General features: G+C 38.9%; 1 protein-coding gene across 20 annotated transcripts in view; it reads left to right on the top strand.

Moving 5' to 3' along the window:
* The window catches only part of eya1 (EYA transcriptional coactivator and phosphatase 1), a 71,183-nt gene that overhangs the window by 18,531 nt on the left and 31,293 nt on the right, over window positions 1-21,359 (top strand). For 2 of the 20 annotated variants that reach the window (XM_015051193.1, XM_015051188.1), the window contains exons 1-7: window positions 3,012-3,323; window positions 11,134-11,261; window positions 11,760-11,825; window positions 13,298-13,375; window positions 15,740-15,806; window positions 16,171-16,316; window positions 17,104-17,241. In XM_015051193.1, the coding sequence (XP_014906679.1) occupies window positions 11,138-11,261; window positions 11,760-11,825; window positions 13,298-13,375; window positions 15,740-15,806; window positions 16,171-16,316; window positions 17,104-17,241 (619 nt within the window). In that variant the 5' untranslated portion in view covers window positions 3,012-3,323; window positions 11,134-11,137. Of the gene's footprint in view, window positions 1-3,010; window positions 3,324-8,883; window positions 9,285-10,653; window positions 10,720-11,133; window positions 11,262-11,759; window positions 11,826-13,297; window positions 13,376-15,739; window positions 15,807-16,170; window positions 16,317-17,103; window positions 17,242-21,359 lie in introns of those variants that run through there. The other 18 variants (XM_015051190.1, XM_015051191.1, XM_015051207.1 and 15 more) reach the window with 18 other exon arrangements.

Raw genomic sequence — 21,359 nt, 5'->3', positions numbered from 1 at the left:
GAGAGTCCCCCAGCATCTTTTATTAGTCAATTGAGTTATCAGCAACCTGCTCTATATGCAATATATTTCATGCTCTGATGCTATCATGTGATCGTATAGCTTTACCGTTGGGCATTTGGGTTGGGAAATGAACCAGAGTGTTCTTTTTCAGACAGTGTCCATACTGTCACTGCTGTGTGGTTCAGTCAGGAGAGATGATCGATCTATTTTGTTCATTTCTTTATTGATTTCAGTTATGCTCATGTTGGCACAGTTTTGTTTGGCTGGATAAGTTACAGCTGAGCCACTCAAACAAGAACTGACTAATTTATGATTTTAATAATCATTATAAATCACATTTAAAAGGTTGTCTTTCATTAACACATTTTTAAATTCCTTAAGATGAGGTGCCTAGGGGGTTCTCACAGTATGATAATCAGTTTATTTTTATTCATTTATCTTATTTAAAAGAGATAAAAGTAGTGAATATTTCTTTACATTTTATATACCATGTATAGTGTTTTCTGTTCACAGCTAATTTACAACTAGTGTTCCTTGCCAGCTTAAAGAATTAAGGCCTATATATTCAGCTGGAATTGCAATAAAAGGCTAAAAGGATTTGCACAGCCTAAAGTAAAGGTAATGATCACATGCAATAATTAAATGGTTATACCACGGTTTTACATCACATCTACACAAACTTTAGGGAAAGAATTACATTATAATCAAATATTTTTTATATTAAACACAGGGTCAAATACTCATCCTGCCCTTAAAGTAACATAATAGGTATTTTATTATGTGTGAAACATATTTATGTTTTGCACATAACACTCTGATATTAGCTGGTTAAATGCTCATCTAACCAATTTGAAGTTGACCGACACAGGCTGCTCATGGAGGAGTTTTAAAAAGACATTCCTTGGCACAAAATGGAATATCAAAAAAGGAATTTCACTGCATTGTATTATAAATATGATCATAATAGAGTGAATGGGATCAAATGTGAATCTGCCTATGTGAAAGTTTTGATTAGATGATATTTTTCTGTATACACCTTGGATCTGTCGGATCATGTAAAGTGCCACAAGATGACATTTATTATAAATTAATGCTATATAGCTGAATAGATTTGAATTAATAATGCTGATGGCTGGTTCTCCTTTTGTCTCCATGCCATGGAAGCTGAAGATATTTGTCCAAATTTGTCTTTCCTGTATGCCTTCTTTCAACCAGCTGACCAGTAGAACACAGCAACAGGTTTGGGAGGGGCAGTTTTGAGTCACTCTATGCTCCACACAACTTGGGGGGAAAAAAAAAAAAAAAACTCTGCTCATTCATATTAAAGTTGTAGGTCAGATAGGTTGGAATATGTCACCAGTTTTTTCAAGGTTTTTAAAGCATTGGTGTACCTCTGTGATGGCATTTGAACCACGTCGAACTGCAGCTGCTAAAACAGGATAGTTAATATAAACTCGTTGTTGTTGGTTTGTGTAAGTGTATAGTGTAGGCTTTTTCAGCAAGCTAACAGGCAGTGCACAGCAACAGCTGGGGAGGAGTAGCACTGTTTCTCCAAGCTTCAAGCAAGCCTAGAAAAATGAGATCACTCCAGAGCTTTGTCATTAAAAGGACTTCAATCTGTATGAATAGTATAATGAAAATTATAATGGTTTTTAAAGCTAACTTTGTTTAAAACCCTCAATATTAATATTAGACATATACCTATACCAGATTAATTAGGTATAGCAGAGTTCAGACAGAAATACAACAGGAGGGACAGGAGGGAACATTTATTTAAATGTTTATTTAAAATAATAATTCATTTAACCACTAGGGTTTTGCATGTTCATAGGAACTTTCAATATCTCTTTAAATGCACTTTAAAAGTAACCATAGGGACAGAATGACGGAAAATTTCAGCAGTTTTCAAAACAATAACTTTTGAAATATTTCCATACCTTGATACCGGGAACCAGCCCATCTCTGTTACTTATTACAAGGAACTGACGAGGAGGTTACAGAGTTTTAAAAGAAGTCCAGACTGAAACACAGCACTACTATTCTTCCAGCCGTGGGTGTTTTTTCTCTCTCACCACCTCCTTACCATACAAAATGTATGATTTCCTCTTTCCTCGTAATCATTTGTCAGTATTACATTTGGTTTTTCATCTGCAGGTTTTTTTTTTAAGGCATGGAAATTAAACAAATTTTTAATGGTTCACTGGTATTTTGACCAGTTTACACACAAATGATATCCTTAGAAATAATGTCATGACATTTTGGAGCTAAATCTGTTCAGGCCTCATCACCAGCTTGAATAAATCACCAGTTTCAGCTCATCGGTAGCAGTGCGGCCCTGCGATGCAGCTTCGCTCAGTTGAAATAATAACCTGGAGCAGACAGAAGGCAATCATTACCTTGCACATAGACGCTGTGCGTATGTGTTGACGGAGGACTTCCACTAGAGTGCTACGGAGACGGGCAGAGGCGAGACTCTCAGCCGTTGTTAAACCTCTGGCTCCCCATCACCTATAAGCTAATGACCTAGCCCTCTATTTGCTCTCTGAAGTCCTTCTGTGTCAGAAAGAAATCCATCTTTGACCCTGAGCTCGCAAGAGAAAGCAAAAACCAAAAAAAAAAAAAAAAAAGATGTGGTTTGCGGTGGGGAGAAAAAAATGAGCATACCAAAAACAAGAGAGAAAGAGGAGGGGGTGAGAAGAAAAGTTTGAGCCCTCGGGCTGTGTGAGCAGAGCCTGCTGTTGAGCATTGTCTTAGTCTGCACTGATACAATCTGGAGAGGACTCTTTTTCTTAAAGCTGGGAGTGAATGACATATGGAGGAGCTTGTGTGCGGCACAACTCCCCTGTGCCTCCTCCAGCCCCAAAGTCTTCCTGTGAGAGCGCCGAGCAACTTTTCAGCTTTTTCAAACAGCAGCAGCAGCCTCTCTCTCCCTCTAACTCATTCACCGCTTTCCTCCCTCCCTCCCTCCCTCCCTCTGTGTTGCCCTCACACACTCCCTCTCTCTCCTTTTTCCCCCCTCTTCCTCAGACACTCACCAGTCACTGCCTGAAGCAGTAATCGGACAACTCTCGTTCTCAATAAGACAGTCTCCTGAGATACCGAGCCGGGCTCAATGGGTTCCAACACCTAAAATGAGAAGGAAAAAAAGTAGTCCTGTAGTTTACATTTACTGCGCTACAGATTCTACCAACACTCTGAGAGCTGTTTAAGACAGCGTGTTGTCCTCTCTGCTGGACTGCCCGACCCTTTTTCCAGAAGATTTCTTTTTTAAAGGGGAAGATAAAAAGAGGGGATAAACGCACAGGGATTCAACTGTAATAGCAGTGAGTACAACTTTAATTTCTTTCTCATGTTTGACGTAACTAACTGTCCTGTCTTAACTTGTCTTGGCTTTTGGTGTGACCGACTCCGCAATTAGTTATTTTATCACAGAAATGACTATTACAGTACGTAATCCCCAAGTGCTGCAAATTTCCAGAAATCTGGTATTATTTATTCTCTTAATTGTTGGCCAAATATTGTGATATTATCAAAATTTAAAGAAACCCTGCAAGATTGCAATTATCAAAAACCAAAATCAAAAACTTAAGAGATTTTTGGCCATTTATAAAATTAGTTAATTATAAGTAAATAAAATAAAGGCCTTCTTGAGCATTTACAAAAACACAACAGTTACTAAAAACAAAAAATTAAAGAGAAAATTACATGCTATATTTAATTTAAAAAAGGAATCTGGTAACACCATATAAACATATTGTTACTTAGGTATTAATTTTCACCTGCATGTTAAATATTTATTAAAAACTATACTTCATTTTTTCAGGCAATAATACATGCGACACAAAAGGTTTAGAATGCACAAATTAATCCATAAGTAATAAAAAAAACATATTTAGATGTCTTCTAAAACCTATAAGCTGTATTGTTTGTCAATAAAAATTAGAAATTAAAATTGCTCAAGTGACATCAAATTTAACATCCTCATGTAAATATTTGGCAATTCAATTTTTCTGTCCTTGTCCTGGGTGCAGTTTCGCTTTTTTTTTTTTATTCGAGAAAGAAGGCGTATTTTACACTGCAGTAGTTAATTTTCTCCAAGCAGACTCAAGAAAACGAACACAGTCAAAGCAGCTGACACCCAATGCCATCTGCTGAGGCCAGGAATGCCGCGGGGAGACCCGAGAGCCTCCGAGCGTCTCACCAGGACGACAGGCCTCGACTCCCGGCTGAGCGGCGTCTCCGCTCGCCATCATTTCACGTGCAGGGAAGATGATGGTGATTCATCCGGCTGTAATCACCAGCCTCGCTAATTGAAGGATGTTCGGATTTCTTGCCTTTGAGCCCTTGCTTACCTTGAAAGTAAAAAAAAAAAAAAATTACAGTACGGAGTGTAAGTATGTGTGATAGGAGCATATCTTTTAGAGGTTGGCCTTTATTCCTGTTGTCTTTGTTCAGCATCGAATTCTTTCTCTTTCTTGTGTGTTAATGAAAGAGAGGAAATGAGCGTTAGTGAGGCAGCCTGCCTGTCCTCTGTGCCATGAAGACAAGCGTGACAGCGTGTGTGACTGCCTCCTGCTGCTATTCACACACAAACAATAACCGTATTTATTCAATTAACAGATAATGAGCAGGCTGATTTAAAGGCTGTTTACACTGCCTATTTGCTTTACACAGACAGAGATTAGGGTCTCCCTGGCTTTAGCGCTCCACGCATGTTTGGCTGCAGTGTGCGCCGGTGACGGTGGCATTGTTTGCCTAGGGACTGATGTCTTTCGTATTGGATGCGTCTAGTCGGCCGGGCCCTTGGCCTGCAGATTGAAAACGGTGAAAGACACAGAGCGCTAATTGATCCATCTTCATTCAGAAAGACGAGAGGAAAAATGGGGAGTTGAAAACAGGGCACCAGAGAAGGAAGAAGGTAATAGGGACCCTCTATTAAGTAGCCTGTAGTAGGTGATTAGTGGGCTGGGGGTGTTTACTAAATACCGTGGGGTGTTGTTTTCTTAACACGCCACTGTTTGGATCTTAAATATGTGGTTGAAAGAGCAGGAAATGAGCTTTTAGATGACTGCCTTACAGATCTCCAATCACTAAAATCTTTCCTGTGTTTTCTTGTAAATATCTTGATGTGAGGATCACTGTGAATTCTCCCATTGTCCAGGCACTACATATTGTATTATTTTAAACACAAACTGTTTGTGCTGGGTATTTTATCCTAATATTTCCTTCAAAATAATAATAATTTAAAAAAAACATATTTCATAGCTGAAAGGATTAAAAGTACACGTCAAAAGTGCCACACATACAAAATCATTAACATTTGTCGCTTGACCTGCTTTCTGCTCTGGCTTGTAAAAAATATCTCCTGGCCCCTCAGTGGCCACAGTGGTTGGCAGGTTGTGATAAAATGTCCACCTTAAATCTTATTTGATAGCCTCTCAAAGGCAGAACCACCTTCTGGAAATAATTTGGAGGGTTGAAGAAGGTGGTATTAACAGATTTAACGTGGCTGCGGAAGGACCTGCTGTGGCACAATAGCAGATTAAATCCAAATTACGGCGACAAATTGCGCATCAGCACTCATCTGCTGACAACTCTGTTTTTTATTCACAAGAAAATAAAGTCTCACTGTTGAATAAAATTTTTAAATAAAATTTAAATAAGTAAACTTTTTTTGGTGGATATATATATGTAATTGCCAATTTTCAAATGAACGTATCATAACACACTGTAAGTTCAGAAATATAACTTGTTAAAATATTAAATACAAATCCAAATATTTTAATGTTGAGTTTCTGGCACCTAGTATTTTTACGCAAAAACAATCACAAGTGAATCACAGCTTTTTGTAAACTGTACCCTAACATCTGTGTCCAATTGTTGTCTACATCTACATTCTTTTGCGAGTAGATTTATTTTTCCTGGGCTACCATGTGGATTCAGCTGACCAGTTTAAGTGGGGATTAGATGTTTTAAACTCAGATTTTGATTAAAAAAATTCTTATGCAAAAGTTATAACAAACGACACTTCAAGTATACACTTTAAAATATCTCATAGTATTTTAGGTGTATTCTTTTTTATTTAGATAAAAAAAAAAAAAAAAGAATTTAAGTCCCCAGATTTCGCATTCAAAACAACACCATCAATGTGAATGAGAAGGGCCTCGCATGCATCATGACACAGGTCACACAGATCAGACGCCATGCATGTTGTGATGATCTATGTTAAAAGCTTGGCTCGGGCTATATTTACCTTTGGCAATGCAGGTCTTGAAATAAGTAAAGCGAAACTAAAAGGCTAGCAAACCACCGTGAATGAAGCTTGTTGTGGCACTTCGTCTTCTTAATGACACTTCTACTGCTTCATCTAGCTGCTCTTTGTTCTTGCTGAGGCTTCAAAGACTTGGCAGTTCAGGTTGAAGCAAGATGAACATCAAAGATGCTGAATGTGGCTTTTTTTTCTTTACACGATAAATATTTTCTGGTTAAGAAAAAAAGGTTTCCTTTTTTTTTAAGTTTATGCTTTCGTTCCTCTCCCCTTCATTTTTACTTTCCTCATCTTTTCACCTGCTGAAGGTGGTACAGACACCAGCAAGGCAATGGCTTTATTGGGCTGCACCATTCACCACTTAATACCACATTAGTCCACCACAGGAGCCCCCTCCCGACCTTGTGATCGCTGTTAATGTGCTGTGGCAGAATGTGTTTCTCTTTCTTCTTTATAGTTTTTAGCTCATGTGGATTTTACTTTGAGATTTATTTTTTTCTTAAATATTGTTCTATTTTTACGCCTCAACAGAGATTGCTGTTGAATGAAAATACCCACTTTTTGTTGTTTATTTGCATTTTTAAACGTGAGAATGGAATATAATGGTTATGTTCTGTTGCGAGTTATGGGAGAGGAGGCAAATTGTAAAGATAGAATGGTATTCATGAAGGCTTTGCTATGGTGTGAAGAGCAAAGCCTGTTTGAAAAAAAAAAAGAAAAAACTTAAGACCATCGAGCTCAGGTTACCTTGGCTCATGTAAACAGTGGGCCATTAAAAAAAAAATCCTGCTCCGATTTGGGGAAAAAAAGAACATTATATCTCTCTTTTTTTTATTTCCCTGAACAGATGAATACCTTTGACCTTTTTCTGGACCATCTATTCCCACGGAGGGTCAGAGTCAAGTCTAATATAGAGCCATAACCATGCAAGTATATGGCCCCGCTTGATGTTTGCAGAGAGGCAGGCCCAAGCAGGAGTGGACAGCAAAATGTAACTGTCAGCTAAAGGAGAGTAATAGAGGCATTCGCGGCGTCATAGGAAACATATGTGGCTCCATATGCTCTCCATGTTCTTGTTTCCAGTCTGCTTCATTGTCTGAGATGCACCACTGATCTGGGGGCCTCTAAAGTGCCTTGCGTTGGTGTGTGTGAGAGAGATGTGTGTGTGTGTGTGTGTGTCTGTGTGTGCATTTACACCACTCTGATCTGGGGCCCCTGAGTGCCCTGCGCAAGATATATGCAAGCAAACAGACATGAGTTATGTGCCTTTGTTTGCAAAAGTGAAGCCATTGACACAAATAGTTGGAGTTAGCGTAATTATGCATAACAAGGCAGGAGATTATCGCTTTTTAATAATTTAGGTCAAAATACCACACTTTTTGGAAAGTTCCACACAAATTTAATACAAAATGTAATAAATTATATAGTTTAATGCATTTTACTACTGCCGTCCACATAACATAATACTGATTATTACACTAATAATTTTAACTACATTTTTATCTGTTCACTTTTTTCATATTTCCAACAGGCATTGGTTGGTTACTGTATCAAGACAGAGCATTGCTTTAAATAGTTCTAGTTTCAAAAATATCTTACCTTAAAAATTATATTGTTTCTAATGAAATGCACTTTCCCTTGCTAAGAAAAAGGACAAAACAAAGTTATTTTTGGTTGCAAAAAACACATAAAGCCAAAGGAGCACCACCTGTTGCTCTTACTAAGAAACTTAAATTTATAGTCACAGTTGGTAAACTACGAATCGGAAGAGCTCAACTTTTGTTCTGTCATAATTAAACTGACGAATATTATGAAAACATAATTATTCTTGTTGTAGTCTATATATTACAATAATTTATGGCAGTAGAAATATTTTTTGTTCCTTTACATTTTAAATAAAAACAATGGGATCATGTTGTACTGTTTTTTTAATGTATATTTTTTTGTAACTTCCATGGTACTTTTAAACTGTAGTGATTTTACACTGTTATCACACTCCCCAAACCTTTCCTGTTAGCATTACGTTGTAGTAGCTCTCTTTCAGTCAGCTGACTGGAAGTGTGTAGCAACAGTTGGGTGAGGGGCAGCGATGTGTTGCTCTTTGCCCGTCACTCCAACATGATCTCTGGCCTTTTGTTGTAAGGGTTTTGAACCACAGGAACATTATGACAGAAAATCTTAGCAGTCTTAAGCTTTTTAAAATGTTGGTATGCCTTGATAGTGGGAATGTGCATGCTCATTCTGTGTGTTGTTTTGTGGGATTCAGAGCTAGGCTGCTTCATAGTTTCTGTCTGTGTAATAGCCACAGGCTGGGGCAGGCCTGTAGGAAGGGGCCCCGTTGGTCATTAGGACTTGTCATTATGCCTGGAGGAGGAGTGCTGATAAATTCAGATAGTGTCAATTGCAGATGAAAGATCTGCTGAAGATGCTAGGGGTGTCACGGTCGACTTGCCTCTGCTCAACAAGTCCCATCTTCTTTCAGTCAGCAGGAAAGTAGAAAGACTCTCCCACACTCCGCTTCCCCTCAGCCCCTTGTACCCCCAGCCCCTCACCCTGCTGCCTACCTTCGCTTCTTTAGCCCCACTACACAGTCCCCCCCCCCCCCCCACCCTTCCTGCTTACCTTGGCTAAGCTGCTTTGCATGTTGATTGGGGGAGGGCTAATCCAGTTTGCAGCTGTCGTAGACCAATGATGAATCACCTTTCCGTCATTTGGCCATGCTCCCCTTACTCAGGGAGGAGGGAGGACCTGGAGGAGGAAACAACAGTGGAGTAGGGCTGCGGCTCAGAGACAGACAATGTGAGCCTCTGTTCCCTCGCCAGCCCTCTCTTCCCATTTTGCTCCAGAATAACAATAATGTTTTCTCTGATAAGCCTTTTTGTGTCATGGATGGCTCCGGACTGTGACATCAAGCTGCAGTAACAAGGACTGACATTGTTTCCTGCCTGGGGCAGGTGGAGGCAGAATAAAGAAAAGGGAGTGTGGTTTGAGAGGACTCAGAGCTGTCTAGGTCCAGGTAAGAGCAAAGTTGTGTCCGTTCCAGTAGCGCCAAAGAAATGTAGCTCTTTGTGTGGCATCAGGGATTGCTTCAAAAATGGGCATTTCTCTGCTAAATTTGTTTCCTAACTCTAGTAGACTTTTAAGCTGGCAGTATGTGACTGTGAATGTTGGCCCACATAGGAGAGTACAGACTTTGCAGGAAAAGTTTTTGCAAGGAAAAGATTTAGTGTCCCTTTATTTTCCTCAAGCTTGTAGGTTGTGATAATTTTAACATGTGCAAACTAATATACCCTAGGAGAAAAATATATTTTTGTGCCCATAAGTAATTTCTTTTTTCTTGTTGCTTTTCTGTTTTGTTTGTTTCTTTAATTATTCCATATTTTTACCCAGCTTTTTTGAGTTCACTCTGGTAAAATGTTCAAAACATTGAAGCAAAAAATTATTTAAACCCGTGGCAGATTTTTTTTTTCTTGTGATAGGAAATGAGACAGGCATCTCAAAAAATAATTAAAGTACACATTTTTATAAACAACTTTTATGAGTTGGAGATAAATGATTAGTTATATCGTAATCAAGAAGTTTTGGAAAAATCTGTAGTGGCACTACAGCAATCAAACCCTTTCTTATAATTGTTGAGCAGCAGGATGTATGTTTCCACTGGTGTTGTGATAATTTCTCTGTCATGATGAGCTCCTTGCCATGACCTTAACGTGTAGCTCCGTTCATAGATTTTTGGTCAGAATAAACATGTGGCAACCATGTAACTATTATTTTGTATAAAATATAACGTGTGAGTGTGTGTGTGTGTGTGTGTGTGTGTTTATATATACACTACACACACACCCATTTCTGCCTAAAATTTTGCTTAGAAATTTTAAATAAAAAATACATCTTCAAAAATTGATATCTCCTTTACATTCTTTTATTAGGTTTTTGACACGCCTCTGTGTGTGCGCATGTGTGTGTGTGTTTGTGCATGTGTTGGTGAATGTACATACATATATGTGCACATATGTGTGTGTGTGTATAGGTGTGTGTGCGCGCGCGTGGGTGTGTGTCAAAATGTAGTGTCTGATAGTTATAGTTTCATCTAGTTAATGTGAGATTTTTGCCCCTACTATTATTGTAACAAGCCCTTTATAGAAGCTCATTTGTTTATCAGCAGCAGACATACAGTAACTTTGAAAATTAATTGAAGTAAAAAAAAATAAAAAATCCAAAACCGTTGCGATAAGAACAGTAGTTTTATTTTCTTGTCTTTTTTTTTTTCTAATCTCTTGTGCCTCCTATCTACACTGTTGTCTGTGGACGATCAAATCCTCTGAGTGCACAGATGAGAAGATAGAATAATGTTTTCTGTGGCGTGGTCTTTTGTATAAACACAGAAACAATTAAGGAGCTTGCCAGAGCAAACACACGCCTCATGAACTTCTCATCCGCCCATCACTGAGGTATTGGCTCTTATAATCAGGCAGAATGCTGTGCTCCTAACACATTAAGCATTGCCTCAAACCAGCAAAACATCTGTTTGCACTCATCATCACCCCCAAAACGATATACACTTAAGATCATTTTAGTTGCATGAAACAGATTAATTAGACTGTAAACATTTCGTAAAACAACTTGTAAAATTATGACGAAACCACTGCAAACACACACACACACAGTTACACATATATTTTTTTCATATACATGTATAGCTGTCCGTAGTTTACACTAACTTTGTGCTTTAAAAAAATGTACGGCCCTCATATTCAGCATTGCACGTCAGAGTCTTGTGTTTTCGCTGAAACTACAATGATTTGTGTAATTTGATTTGCCGTGTGTGCGTGTGTGTGTGTGTGTGTGTGTGTGTGTCCTTTCAGGTCTATGGAAATGCAGGATCTAGCCAGTCCTCAAAGCCGAGTAAGTGGAAGCAGCGAATCTCCTAATGGTCCCAGCCTCGACAACTCACATATCAGCAACAATTCCATGACACCCAATGGCACAGAAGGTGCGTTTGCTGTGTTTTAATCTGAAATTTTAGAATGTTACTGTAGAAATTAGCCATTTGAATGTAGAGATATGCGTACTAGAATGGAAGCAGCAAAATCTTTTTGAGACCAGGAAGTGTTCATGTAACTTAAACTTGATTGTTGCTGTGAAGTTTTTAATTCTATTTTCTGCTGGTAAATCTGTATGTTGCACAGTAGTTGTTTCCAGTGACTATTAGCTGTTTATTCAAGCATCCATGTAATTATTCAAAGCCCACAGCATGGAAATGATTGCGTTTTGAATGTGGTCTCCTCTGTACATACTTATTTGCTCAGGTGATTCGCCTGTGCTTTAAATCTGAGCCTTTGTTTAGTGAAGCAGTCACAACCCAACAAATTATTAAAATGATCCCTTGCCGTGTAATCTCCATGTTTTATATTAGCCCGGGGCTCAGAGTTTATGTTTCTCGCCTTGCAGACTGTCATGTGTCCCTTTTGCCATTCTGTCTTTCCCATAGGAGATAACATCACAATGCTTACCACTGCAGACTGGTTGTTAGGTTCTAACTTACAGTCTACAGCAGGTTTGTCTACTTTTAGTGACACGATGAAAGGACAATACTTGGTGTTTTTCCCAAACTCAAATAGAAGTACTCATTTTATCCCCAATTGTCCCTCTTGGTAAAGTCATTTGTGCTCATCAAAATCTCCCTCAAATGCAAAGTTCATTAGTTGCCAAAAGTACAAAACTGCCTCAACTATTGTGCCTTTCATTAAGAAACTCTTTGGATTTTCTGGTATTTTGTTTCAAGCATGGTTTGACACCAACTGGCCTTGAGTTCATTGTTACAAAGTGGTCAGATTGTGAACTTCTTGTTGGGATCCTCCATGCTGCCTCTTGAACACAGTGGTTATTGTTTGCTATGTGACCCCAGTGTGTGCTAGTTCATGCATGCACTATGTGACCATATTTTTTACCGTTGTGTTGTTCAAAGGTGTTACCCCTCATCAACATGTGTGCAAGCACTGCAGAAACATGTATAACATGACAGCAAATGGCTTCTTCAACCATGAGGGATTCTACTAAGCATGACTCCTTCGCCCACATTGTCAATTTGCTTTGCCACAAAAAAAAAGAAAAAAAAAATCCCTTAGCCCGCCTGAAGTGAAATGGATTGATTTCAAAGATTCCTGAGCTGTCAGAGAGCTGTGAAATTGTCTTTGCAAATCTATTGCTGGGCTATGTAATGGAGTCAAGGTCAAACCGTGTTAGCTACACTCTTAAAACGATTTTATATACTATATATTTTCTTGACGTTTCAATTGAAGTTACATGTTTTACGCTCGTTCTTTTTCTCTGTAGCTTTCAAATGCATCTCTTAGTCAAATATGACAGGTCGATTGTGCTCTTTCAGAACTGCAAAAATAACAGTTTTATAGTTGTTTCAAAACTTTGTATAAATAACTCGCACTGATCGATCAGCCAGAGATCGGAATCAGCTCATTTGTACTTGATTTGCTTAAACACTAAAAAAATGAGAATTATGTCTTCCATATTTACTAAAAAACAACTTTAAGTACATCAGCCAACGTTACATCCTTTTTTTGTTTGATAAAAAAACTAAAAAACAAAACAGGAACTAAAGGAATAGGCTTTGGACACTTAATGCAAATACTCTTGTAATTTCCTAATTTGCTGTTGTACTACCACCTTATTTTTTATCCGTTACCTCCTCACAAATAAATAATACTCTGAAGGGATTAAAAATCAGAATCGGCGGATGAGACAAAAGAAACAAAAGGAGAAGATAAGGAGAAGCCTTATCTGTGCGTCTCTAATTATACATATGAGAAATGATGACAAAGTAATATTAAAGGAATTTAAATCCGGCAATCTTGAAATTCAGAAGCAAACTGTTGCTCCTTTTTGTCCCTCTCAGATCTTTTCAGTTTTTTGTTTTGTTTTTTTCTTTTAAGTTTTTTTTTTTAGCACTGAAGATAATGTCCATTTTTCATCCTAACCTGATTTGGTGACAATCTGACTCTTTATTTACAGTTAAAACAGAGCCAATGAGCAGCAGCGAAATCGCCTCTTCAGTCACAGACTCCGCTTTAGACAGCTTCTCAGGATCAGGTGAGGGGAAAACATTGTCTCATGTGAACGTTTTTGAGTATGTGTGAACTAACACACACAAACACGCAAACTGATGATGTGATGAGCACAGAGATGGGCGTCTGATAAGTCAGGCCTTAGTACGTGTCCCAGCAGTCAGTCTAATCTAATGTGTGTGCTTGTATTCCTGTGTGTTTAGGCACAAAATTTCTTGACTTTGTCAGCAAATTTATATGCTGCGCTTGCTTACATGTGCGGGTGTAGTTGTTCACTCTGTTGGTTCCCATGTCAGTGAGGGCTGAGTTATGGCCTGCTGAGCCCAAAGTCTGTCTGTCCAGTGGAGTGACACGGCGTCCCAGTGGCCCTCACTCTCCATGGGCTGTTACCCTATCGCCCCGTCAGAGCCAGTGTTTTCACACCTTCCTTTCAGTAAAGAAACATCATACACACACACACACACACACACATAAACACATTGCTACCTAAAGCCGAAGCCTTCTTTCTTCCACGCTCTGTGGTATCACTTTGCCGCAGAATGAGGCATTTTGTGTTAAAATTCATTAACCGAAGTGTGTGGTATTAACTTACTGCAAATTTTTCCTATATTTTCTCAACCATTTAACTAAGTACTTGATACTTAACGCTAGAACAGCATAAATCACTGCATGACTTTTGTTTCTGACAATATTAATGAAATTTAGTAATCTTATACCCCGTATCCTCCGTGGGGAAACCCAAAGCTCTGTTCAGAGGAGAAAGTGTTGTCCAGTGGCAGGTGCTGCCGATGTGGGAAAAGTGTTCAGTATTAATAACGTGTGTGAGGGGTTATGGCATACAGTTTCATACAGTAAGCACTCCCCCGCAGCAAAATCCCTCATTTTACATGTCATGACCAATTAGTCAGATCTTTCTAAACTTTGCCAGGTCACTGCACCGACAAAAACTGCAGCATCCTGGAATATTGATGACGTTTTATAAATCAAAGATATTCTAATTTACCACTCTTTTTATGTATGTAATCATGCAGGTTTTTTATTCACACTTAGACTGATTTGGTTTTGTTTATTAGTATTATAATTATCTATGATTTTAACAAGTTATACTTTTTTTTTTTTTTTTACTTTTTCTTATTTGTCCACAATGAAGATAGTATTTTGGCAAAATCATTCAATTAGTATTTAGAGAGCAACAGAAATCTTTATTGTTTTTTTTAACAGTGTAAGACTTTTAGAAGCAATGTATTAGTTAAAAAGCAAATATGTCTTAATAATGTCACATGAAAAACATGCGTCTTTTTTAACATATGGATAAAACTGCAGTGAAAAAAGAGCACTGTGGAACTAGGTTGATGTAAAATTGTGTCAGGGTTGTCATTTCCATTTTTACTGAAAGCTTATAAATAGAGATGCACTGATATTTGTTTTTTTTTTATGTGAAAGATTTGCTCATCAGTTACTAGCCGATTCCATTTTCTCTTCAAGAGTTTTAAGAAGATGAGGAACAACACAAAAAAATATTCCCAGCCTTTGTCTCATGAGTAATCGTTAATTATTTTAATTAAGAGCAGAGGCAAAGTCTATTATTTAAAAAGACCTCAGCATGCTAAATTAGAAATTAGTACCTTTACTGTGGTAAAGGTACTAATGCTAATCCAGTCTCCGTGTGAATTACTCAGAGAATGTAGACCCTTAGCTCAACTCAAGGATTTCCAAAAGACTTCCAACATTTCCAAATTCAGCATGTTCCAATACAGACAACTTAAAAGTTTAAAATAATACAACTGAGCTACATTGTTGTAGTTTGTTTAACCATTATGTTTTTCACTGCGAGTCTTGTTCTCTCACACTATCAAAACCTTAAAGCAGGCGTGTCTTTATGTGTCATTAGTAATGATGTTTCCTTTTACATCTCCCTGCTTCTTCTTACCTATTTTTTAAACCCCACGTTGTCAGCGTGTGGAGTGATGCTTTGAAATGTTGCATGCATTGATTGGCACAAGATTTTTTATTTTTATTTTTTTCCATTTTCCAACCAGTTGTTTAACGGTTGGAAAATGAAGCTAAAAATTGGTCAATCCTGGTCACCATCCAATTTATTAAGTTGTAAGTGTTTTAAATTGTGGGCTGAGATGTAGACAGTTGTGTGGGTGTCATTGCGACTGAAGTGCCCCAGAAATAAACACAGTTCTTATTTACCTAATTATTTGACTCCATTATTGCTCCTCCGTTTTTAACATTGAATAAGTTTACAACAATAAACAGAGGAGAGCGTTGTTATTGCCCTTTTGTTGAAGTCCAGCAGTTCTTTTTGGCAGAAGATAATATTTACTTTATTTCTTAATGTTTAAATATGCGCTTGCCTCTTTTCTTTTTTAACACTCCTCAGCTATTGGAACCAGTGGCTTCAGCCCAAGACAAACTCACCAGTTCTCTCCGCAGATTTACCCGTCCAAGTAAGGTTTCTTTTATTTTTCCTTTTAAAAAAAAAATAAGCAGCATCCAGCTTCATTTGGATCTTTAATCAGATCCTTCTGTTAGATTGAGGCTTTCTGACTGGCTTTGATTGACTAAACGGCTTCAGTTTGTGCCTTCTGAAATCTGTTGTAATTGTTATCCTGTAAAAATTTCCTATTCCCATTTATTGTCATTTCTCTGTATATAAGCTTTGGTACGCCATCAGTCTTACGTGTTGGCTAACTGTTTAGTTAAAGGACAACAAGTACAAGACGTTCTCTGTTAGTAAAGTTGGAGCTATAGCTCTAGGGATCTTCCTGTCATCCTTTTCCACTTCCATGTTTTGTTTCTGCCCTTTAATAGCAGGACATACCCACATATTCTGCCTACTCCTTCGTCTCAAAACATGGCTGCGTATGGGCAGACGCAGTACACCACAGGAATGCAGCAGGCCGCAGCATATGCTAGCTACCCTCAGCCAGGCCAGCCCTATGGCATCCCTGCTTATGGTGAGATTTACACAGAAAACTTCTGCTACGTAGCATCAAACAATGTACTCTTTAAATAAGATAGTCTTTTTTTTTTTTTTTTGCTGAAGGTCAGGAATAACACCTTGCTCCTAACAAACTCATGTTCCCACAATTTCTCCAGCAGAGCAAGAGCAGCAGAGATGCTGAGTTGTTGTTTAGTGCCTGTATATTCGCAGTCAGTGCAAGATTTGCTTGTGAAGCTGTTCAGATAGATCAGAAAGATTAGTGATATAAATCTGAAAACAGAAACCGGTTTCCTCTGGCAATGTAAGAGAAAGCAAAGAATAAATGTCTTTATTTGTCTAAAGTCTTTGGAGCGTTTTGACCCCAGAAAATTCTGCAATATGTGGAGGAATTTACACTGTTTATTTGAGCGGAGCCCTGCACAGAAACGACACTCTGTCTCATTCAGCCAAGGCAGTGGTCAGTGCAAGTCACAAACACAAGCCACATGTTTTATTACTTGTGCATTATTTCACTTATGACCTAAATGATAATAATATATTTTATTACTAAATAAAACAAGGATAGTCTAAACATGTCTTTGTTTTTACAGCCAAGTAGCTCCTTATGTGTGCGAGATAGTATTTCTAAACAGCGGCGCATAGTGAAAATCAGTTATCAGCTAATCTCTGTTCAGCCATTGTGATTAGTGTGTTATGCTAACAGACAGAGTCAGAGTCCCTTTGCTGTGACCAATGTAATTTAAACCTGTGTTGACTGTTGTCTGTGCATCAAACCGATCTGGTGTCACTAACTGATTTAGGTCCATTGTGGGCAGGCATAAAGACCGAGGGGGGTCTGAGCCAGTCCCAGTCCCCGGGACAGACGGGCTTCCTGAGCTACGGCTCTGGCTTCACCACACCACAGACGGGACAGGCCCCTTACAGTTACCAGATGCAGGGTGAGGACATCTTTTGTCACTTCTGCCTATATCTAGCTATGTGTCTTCAGAGGAGAAAGCTGTGTTGTCAGGAGGTTAAAATAAGCATGTATAAAATGGTTAACATGATGACATCTGTGCAAAAACAGTTTTCTCCAAAAATCGGAAGACATGGTGGCTTTAATTTCTTGTTGAATTTGTTTTTTTCCTCTAATTGGTCTATCTCTTTGGGCATCTGTAGTTTTTCAGTCCCTTGTATAAATATTCATCCCCCCGGTTGGCCAACTAAATTAGGTTTTCTGTATTGTTTTGAAAAGGATAAAAGAAACAGACCTCTGTTTCTGATTTCGTAGCGCACACAGCCAGACTGAGTCAAGACACAGGCCTTGTCCTCACCCGGGACGATGGTTGCATCCCAGGAGTGCGGTGTGCAGCCGCAAAGACTGCCTCCCTGTTCTCTCCTCTTAAAAAAATCAACACAGATGGAAAAATGTCAGGCACTTAGGAGACATCAGCCATAGTGCTCTTCATCCTTTGTTTTTTTCTCCCTGTGATCATATTTGTATTTGTTTAAGCGCTGGGACCAAGGAGATTTATAGCCTTGAAACCAATAACGATGAGTTGTGGCACTCTGACCACCCTCTTTTCTTTCCTCTTGCTGTCCAGTCATGCATTCTGTTTAAGTGTTGATCAGTTCTTATGGGGATAGTTCAAGACTTCTGAAGCAGGATTCTGTTAAAAGGGTCGAAAAGAGTCTCTACTGAAGTTTTCACTTCATTTCATTAAGTTTGTCCTGAAGACTGAGAACTGAACTTCTACCATCTCGGAACAACAGCATAGCAATATATGCAAATATTTTTGTTCCACTTGCACTGGATAGCATCCAGTTAGAAATTGACAATAGGAGATTTAAAATCTAAATGTAAACACCTAGATAGTGATAATCTTAATCTTTTCTTTTTTTCTTTTTGGAGGCAACTTTTATCATTTCTCTGTTTGGGTAAATGTCAGCTTATGCTAAAAAGAGGGACTGACAAAAAGTTTTGAGTTTTTAACAATCCATGTGTTTCTTCTGTAATTTTCATTTTTTAATTGTCACAATTTTTTTGTGCAACTGCACAGACCATTTACCATTTCACTTTCCATCTGTTTTCCAAATGACAAAAAACAAGCAAAAAGCTTACACCAGATATAATATTTGCTAAATGTAACAATTTTATACAGACTCTGCTTATCCTGAACTTGAGGTAAACCGTCTCACTTTCACTGTGCAGGCACAGTTAGCAAGCAGCTAGCTCCGTGTTTATTTTCTCTCCTGTGATATCTCTAAGTGTCACATTTGAAATATCTCTACATGTTGCTGAAAAGCCTCCAGAGCATTTCCCAATACGTAACGCCAGCTCAGCAGCAGATGTCTTATGGAAAAACCTTGCTTCCACACCTCTTAAGCAAATACAGTTGGCCACTGTCAGAGTTTTGCAGTGTGCATTCAAGTAGCTAAAATTGGACTCAAGAGTGAGAACAAATACAGGGAAATACAAAAGTTGCCATATTGTTCTTGGCGGTTTGACTTAAAATGACTGAAGTATGTGCTCATTCATCTTCTAAGTACTGTGCTTCTCCTGTTTTTGTTTCCCTCACACTCTCCAGCTATCTCTTACTGTTGCATGTTCTGTTAGTTTTAAGTGCACCAGTAATTGACAGGCATGTTAGATGACAGATTGGCCACTCTTCTGGCCCTTGGTTCTCTAACTGTGGCTCTGGCCTACTACCACACCATCATCATTACTCTTTGTGGCCTATTGATCTGCCTGGGCGATGCGCCTCAGGCTTGGGTGTCCCAAACCAAAGACTTTTTCCACATCTGATACTCCCCTTTCTATCAATGTCCCTGCAACCAGCCAGCTGTCAACACACAACATGATCAAATTAATGTTTCTAGCTCTTGCCTTTAGAAGTGTGTGCAATTCCAAAACCAACATTATGTAAGGGGTAAAGTCACTTTTGGAATCCTGTTTTTTTTTTTTTTTCATATTGGGAATTTTAATGTCAATAAAAGGTTATAACCTAAGATTAGTTTAAAACGGCTATGGAAAGTGAGACCACGCAGATGCTAATTAGGTGAATAATTGGATTCCAGCATTCTTTCCCAAAGTCTGAGCAAACTGAAGAAGCTGAAGCCTCAGTTACCTTTTCTAAAAGTAAAACCCCCATCTGGTCCTCATAGTCTATTCCCAAGTGGAGCATACAAACTTCTGCTACAAATATTGTGCACTGATGATAGACATAGCCTGTGGCAAAGGGACTGATCAAGCAAAGCAAATGGACTTCCAATTGTGGAGCCAGAAGGCAGGAGGGAAGGAGGACAGGAGGGAGGGATGGTGTCTGGTCTTGAGTGAGTGAACTAACTACAGCAGGACAGGGGGAGGGAGAGAAAACATGCCCCCCCGGGAAACCGCAGCAGTCCCTCTTCCCTCCCTCTTCCTCCCCTTCCATAACCAGCACCACTCCTCCCAACAGCATGGGTTCATTCTCACTGGGTAGCAGGGGTCCGCGAAGCTTTTATGTGGCTCCTTAGTCTCCCTAGAGCAACCCTCAAACACTCCCAGTGAGAGTTTTTATGACTGTTTGAACTGTGTATTAGGCTAATTTGTTGTCCTTCACAGCATCACTCCTCCTTTTCTCGCTCTCATTGTTCTGGTGCACTTTCACTTGATTTTGAACTTTCAGCACCGATCAAAAATCTGTTCCTAATCCCCAGTTCATCTTGAACCAATTAAACAAAACAACACGGAGAGTGAAGCGTTTTGATAGAATTGCTGATAGAGACCAAACTCTTAACAGAGTTATCTCATGCTTGGACTCTAGCTGTTACTCACAAGGCCAAACACTACTGTCTCTTCGCTTTATGTTGCTATGCAAAACATTCAAGCCCTTGCCACACTGCCCCTTCTATCCAGGCCAAAAAAACATAAAAAATCCAAAAGTCCCTCTGCTTCACATTTGTCACGGTGTGGGAGGGCCCTTCTGATGGGGTCAATGACCAGAGGATGAAAGGAGCTCCCTCTGTTTGTCTCTGACAACAAAGGTGTAATTACGGCCTCATTTAGAAACAGTAAATTTATCTCCTGAATGGTTTTCACTGTAACTGCGGGATACCTTTTCTGCTGCGATGAAACGGGAGGATGGTCTTTATAAAGTGCCTATTTTTGTCCCCCGTGGCTGAATGTCTTTATGTCTTTATTTCTGTGCACAAGAATTAGAAGGAAAAACCAAGCTCGGTGTATCAGGTGTAGTTTCAGAACTTATTTGACTAAGTTGCACCAGTTAGTTTTTTTGGCCAATTTCTGACCTCATGTTTTTTGTTGTTTTTTTCACCTGTAAAAAGTTCTCTTTAACAACTACAGTGTTAGATACAAAAATAGTATTCAAACTACTGCTTTCTATCTTTCCTGCCATGAGTGGTTATTATTTTATATTACAAGAAAAGATAATGTCACACTGTGTGAGAGAGATGTTAATGACTTTTATTTGAAACCAAAGACAAAATCGCTGCAAAGTTGATGTTTGAAATATTTCGCTAAAGTTTACCAAGGACATATTTTGTCCCAAAGGCCTGACGTAGCTATTCTCCGTTTACCCCATAGCTTCTGTATAATTAAGCCATTAGATTTTATCAACCCTTTCGAATGACTTAATTACCCAGGAGGACCACCCCTCGAGCAAGTGAAAAGAAAAGCCTACATATTCATTAGGACTGGATTTCAATAGCAAACCCACTCAACCCCACTCACTTCAAGCTCAGGCCGTCCTTGTTTTGTCCCCTTCTTCTTCATGCACACTCCCAGCATTTTCACCCTGTTTTCTTTCCACCCCATGCTACCCTTCAGCAGTCCACACACAACAGGCTCCTCTGTTCCTCACATTGTGCGGGCTTCGTAGCTGGTTCTGCACCCCCACCAACCACCCCGTCATTCATCAGAGCTGATCCAATCACTGATAAGAAAGGAAGAGGAGAAAGATAAGACCGCTGTTAGATGCACTCCCTGAGGATTCCTTCTGTTCACCTTTTCGAATAAATGTTTTTTTTTTTAAAAGGGGAAAAAATAGCATATTTTAACAATATGTAATTTTATATG

The sequence above is a fragment of the Poecilia latipinna genome, unplaced genomic scaffold (genome assembly GCF_001443285.1).
Source record: "Poecilia latipinna isolate Pla-1442-1.1 unplaced genomic scaffold, P_latipinna-1.0 Scaffold1035, whole genome shotgun sequence".
In the NCBI taxonomy this organism is placed as follows: Eukaryota; Metazoa; Chordata; class Actinopteri; order Cyprinodontiformes; family Poeciliidae; genus Poecilia; species Poecilia latipinna.
This window is presented reverse-complemented; position numbering and strand designations above follow the sequence as displayed.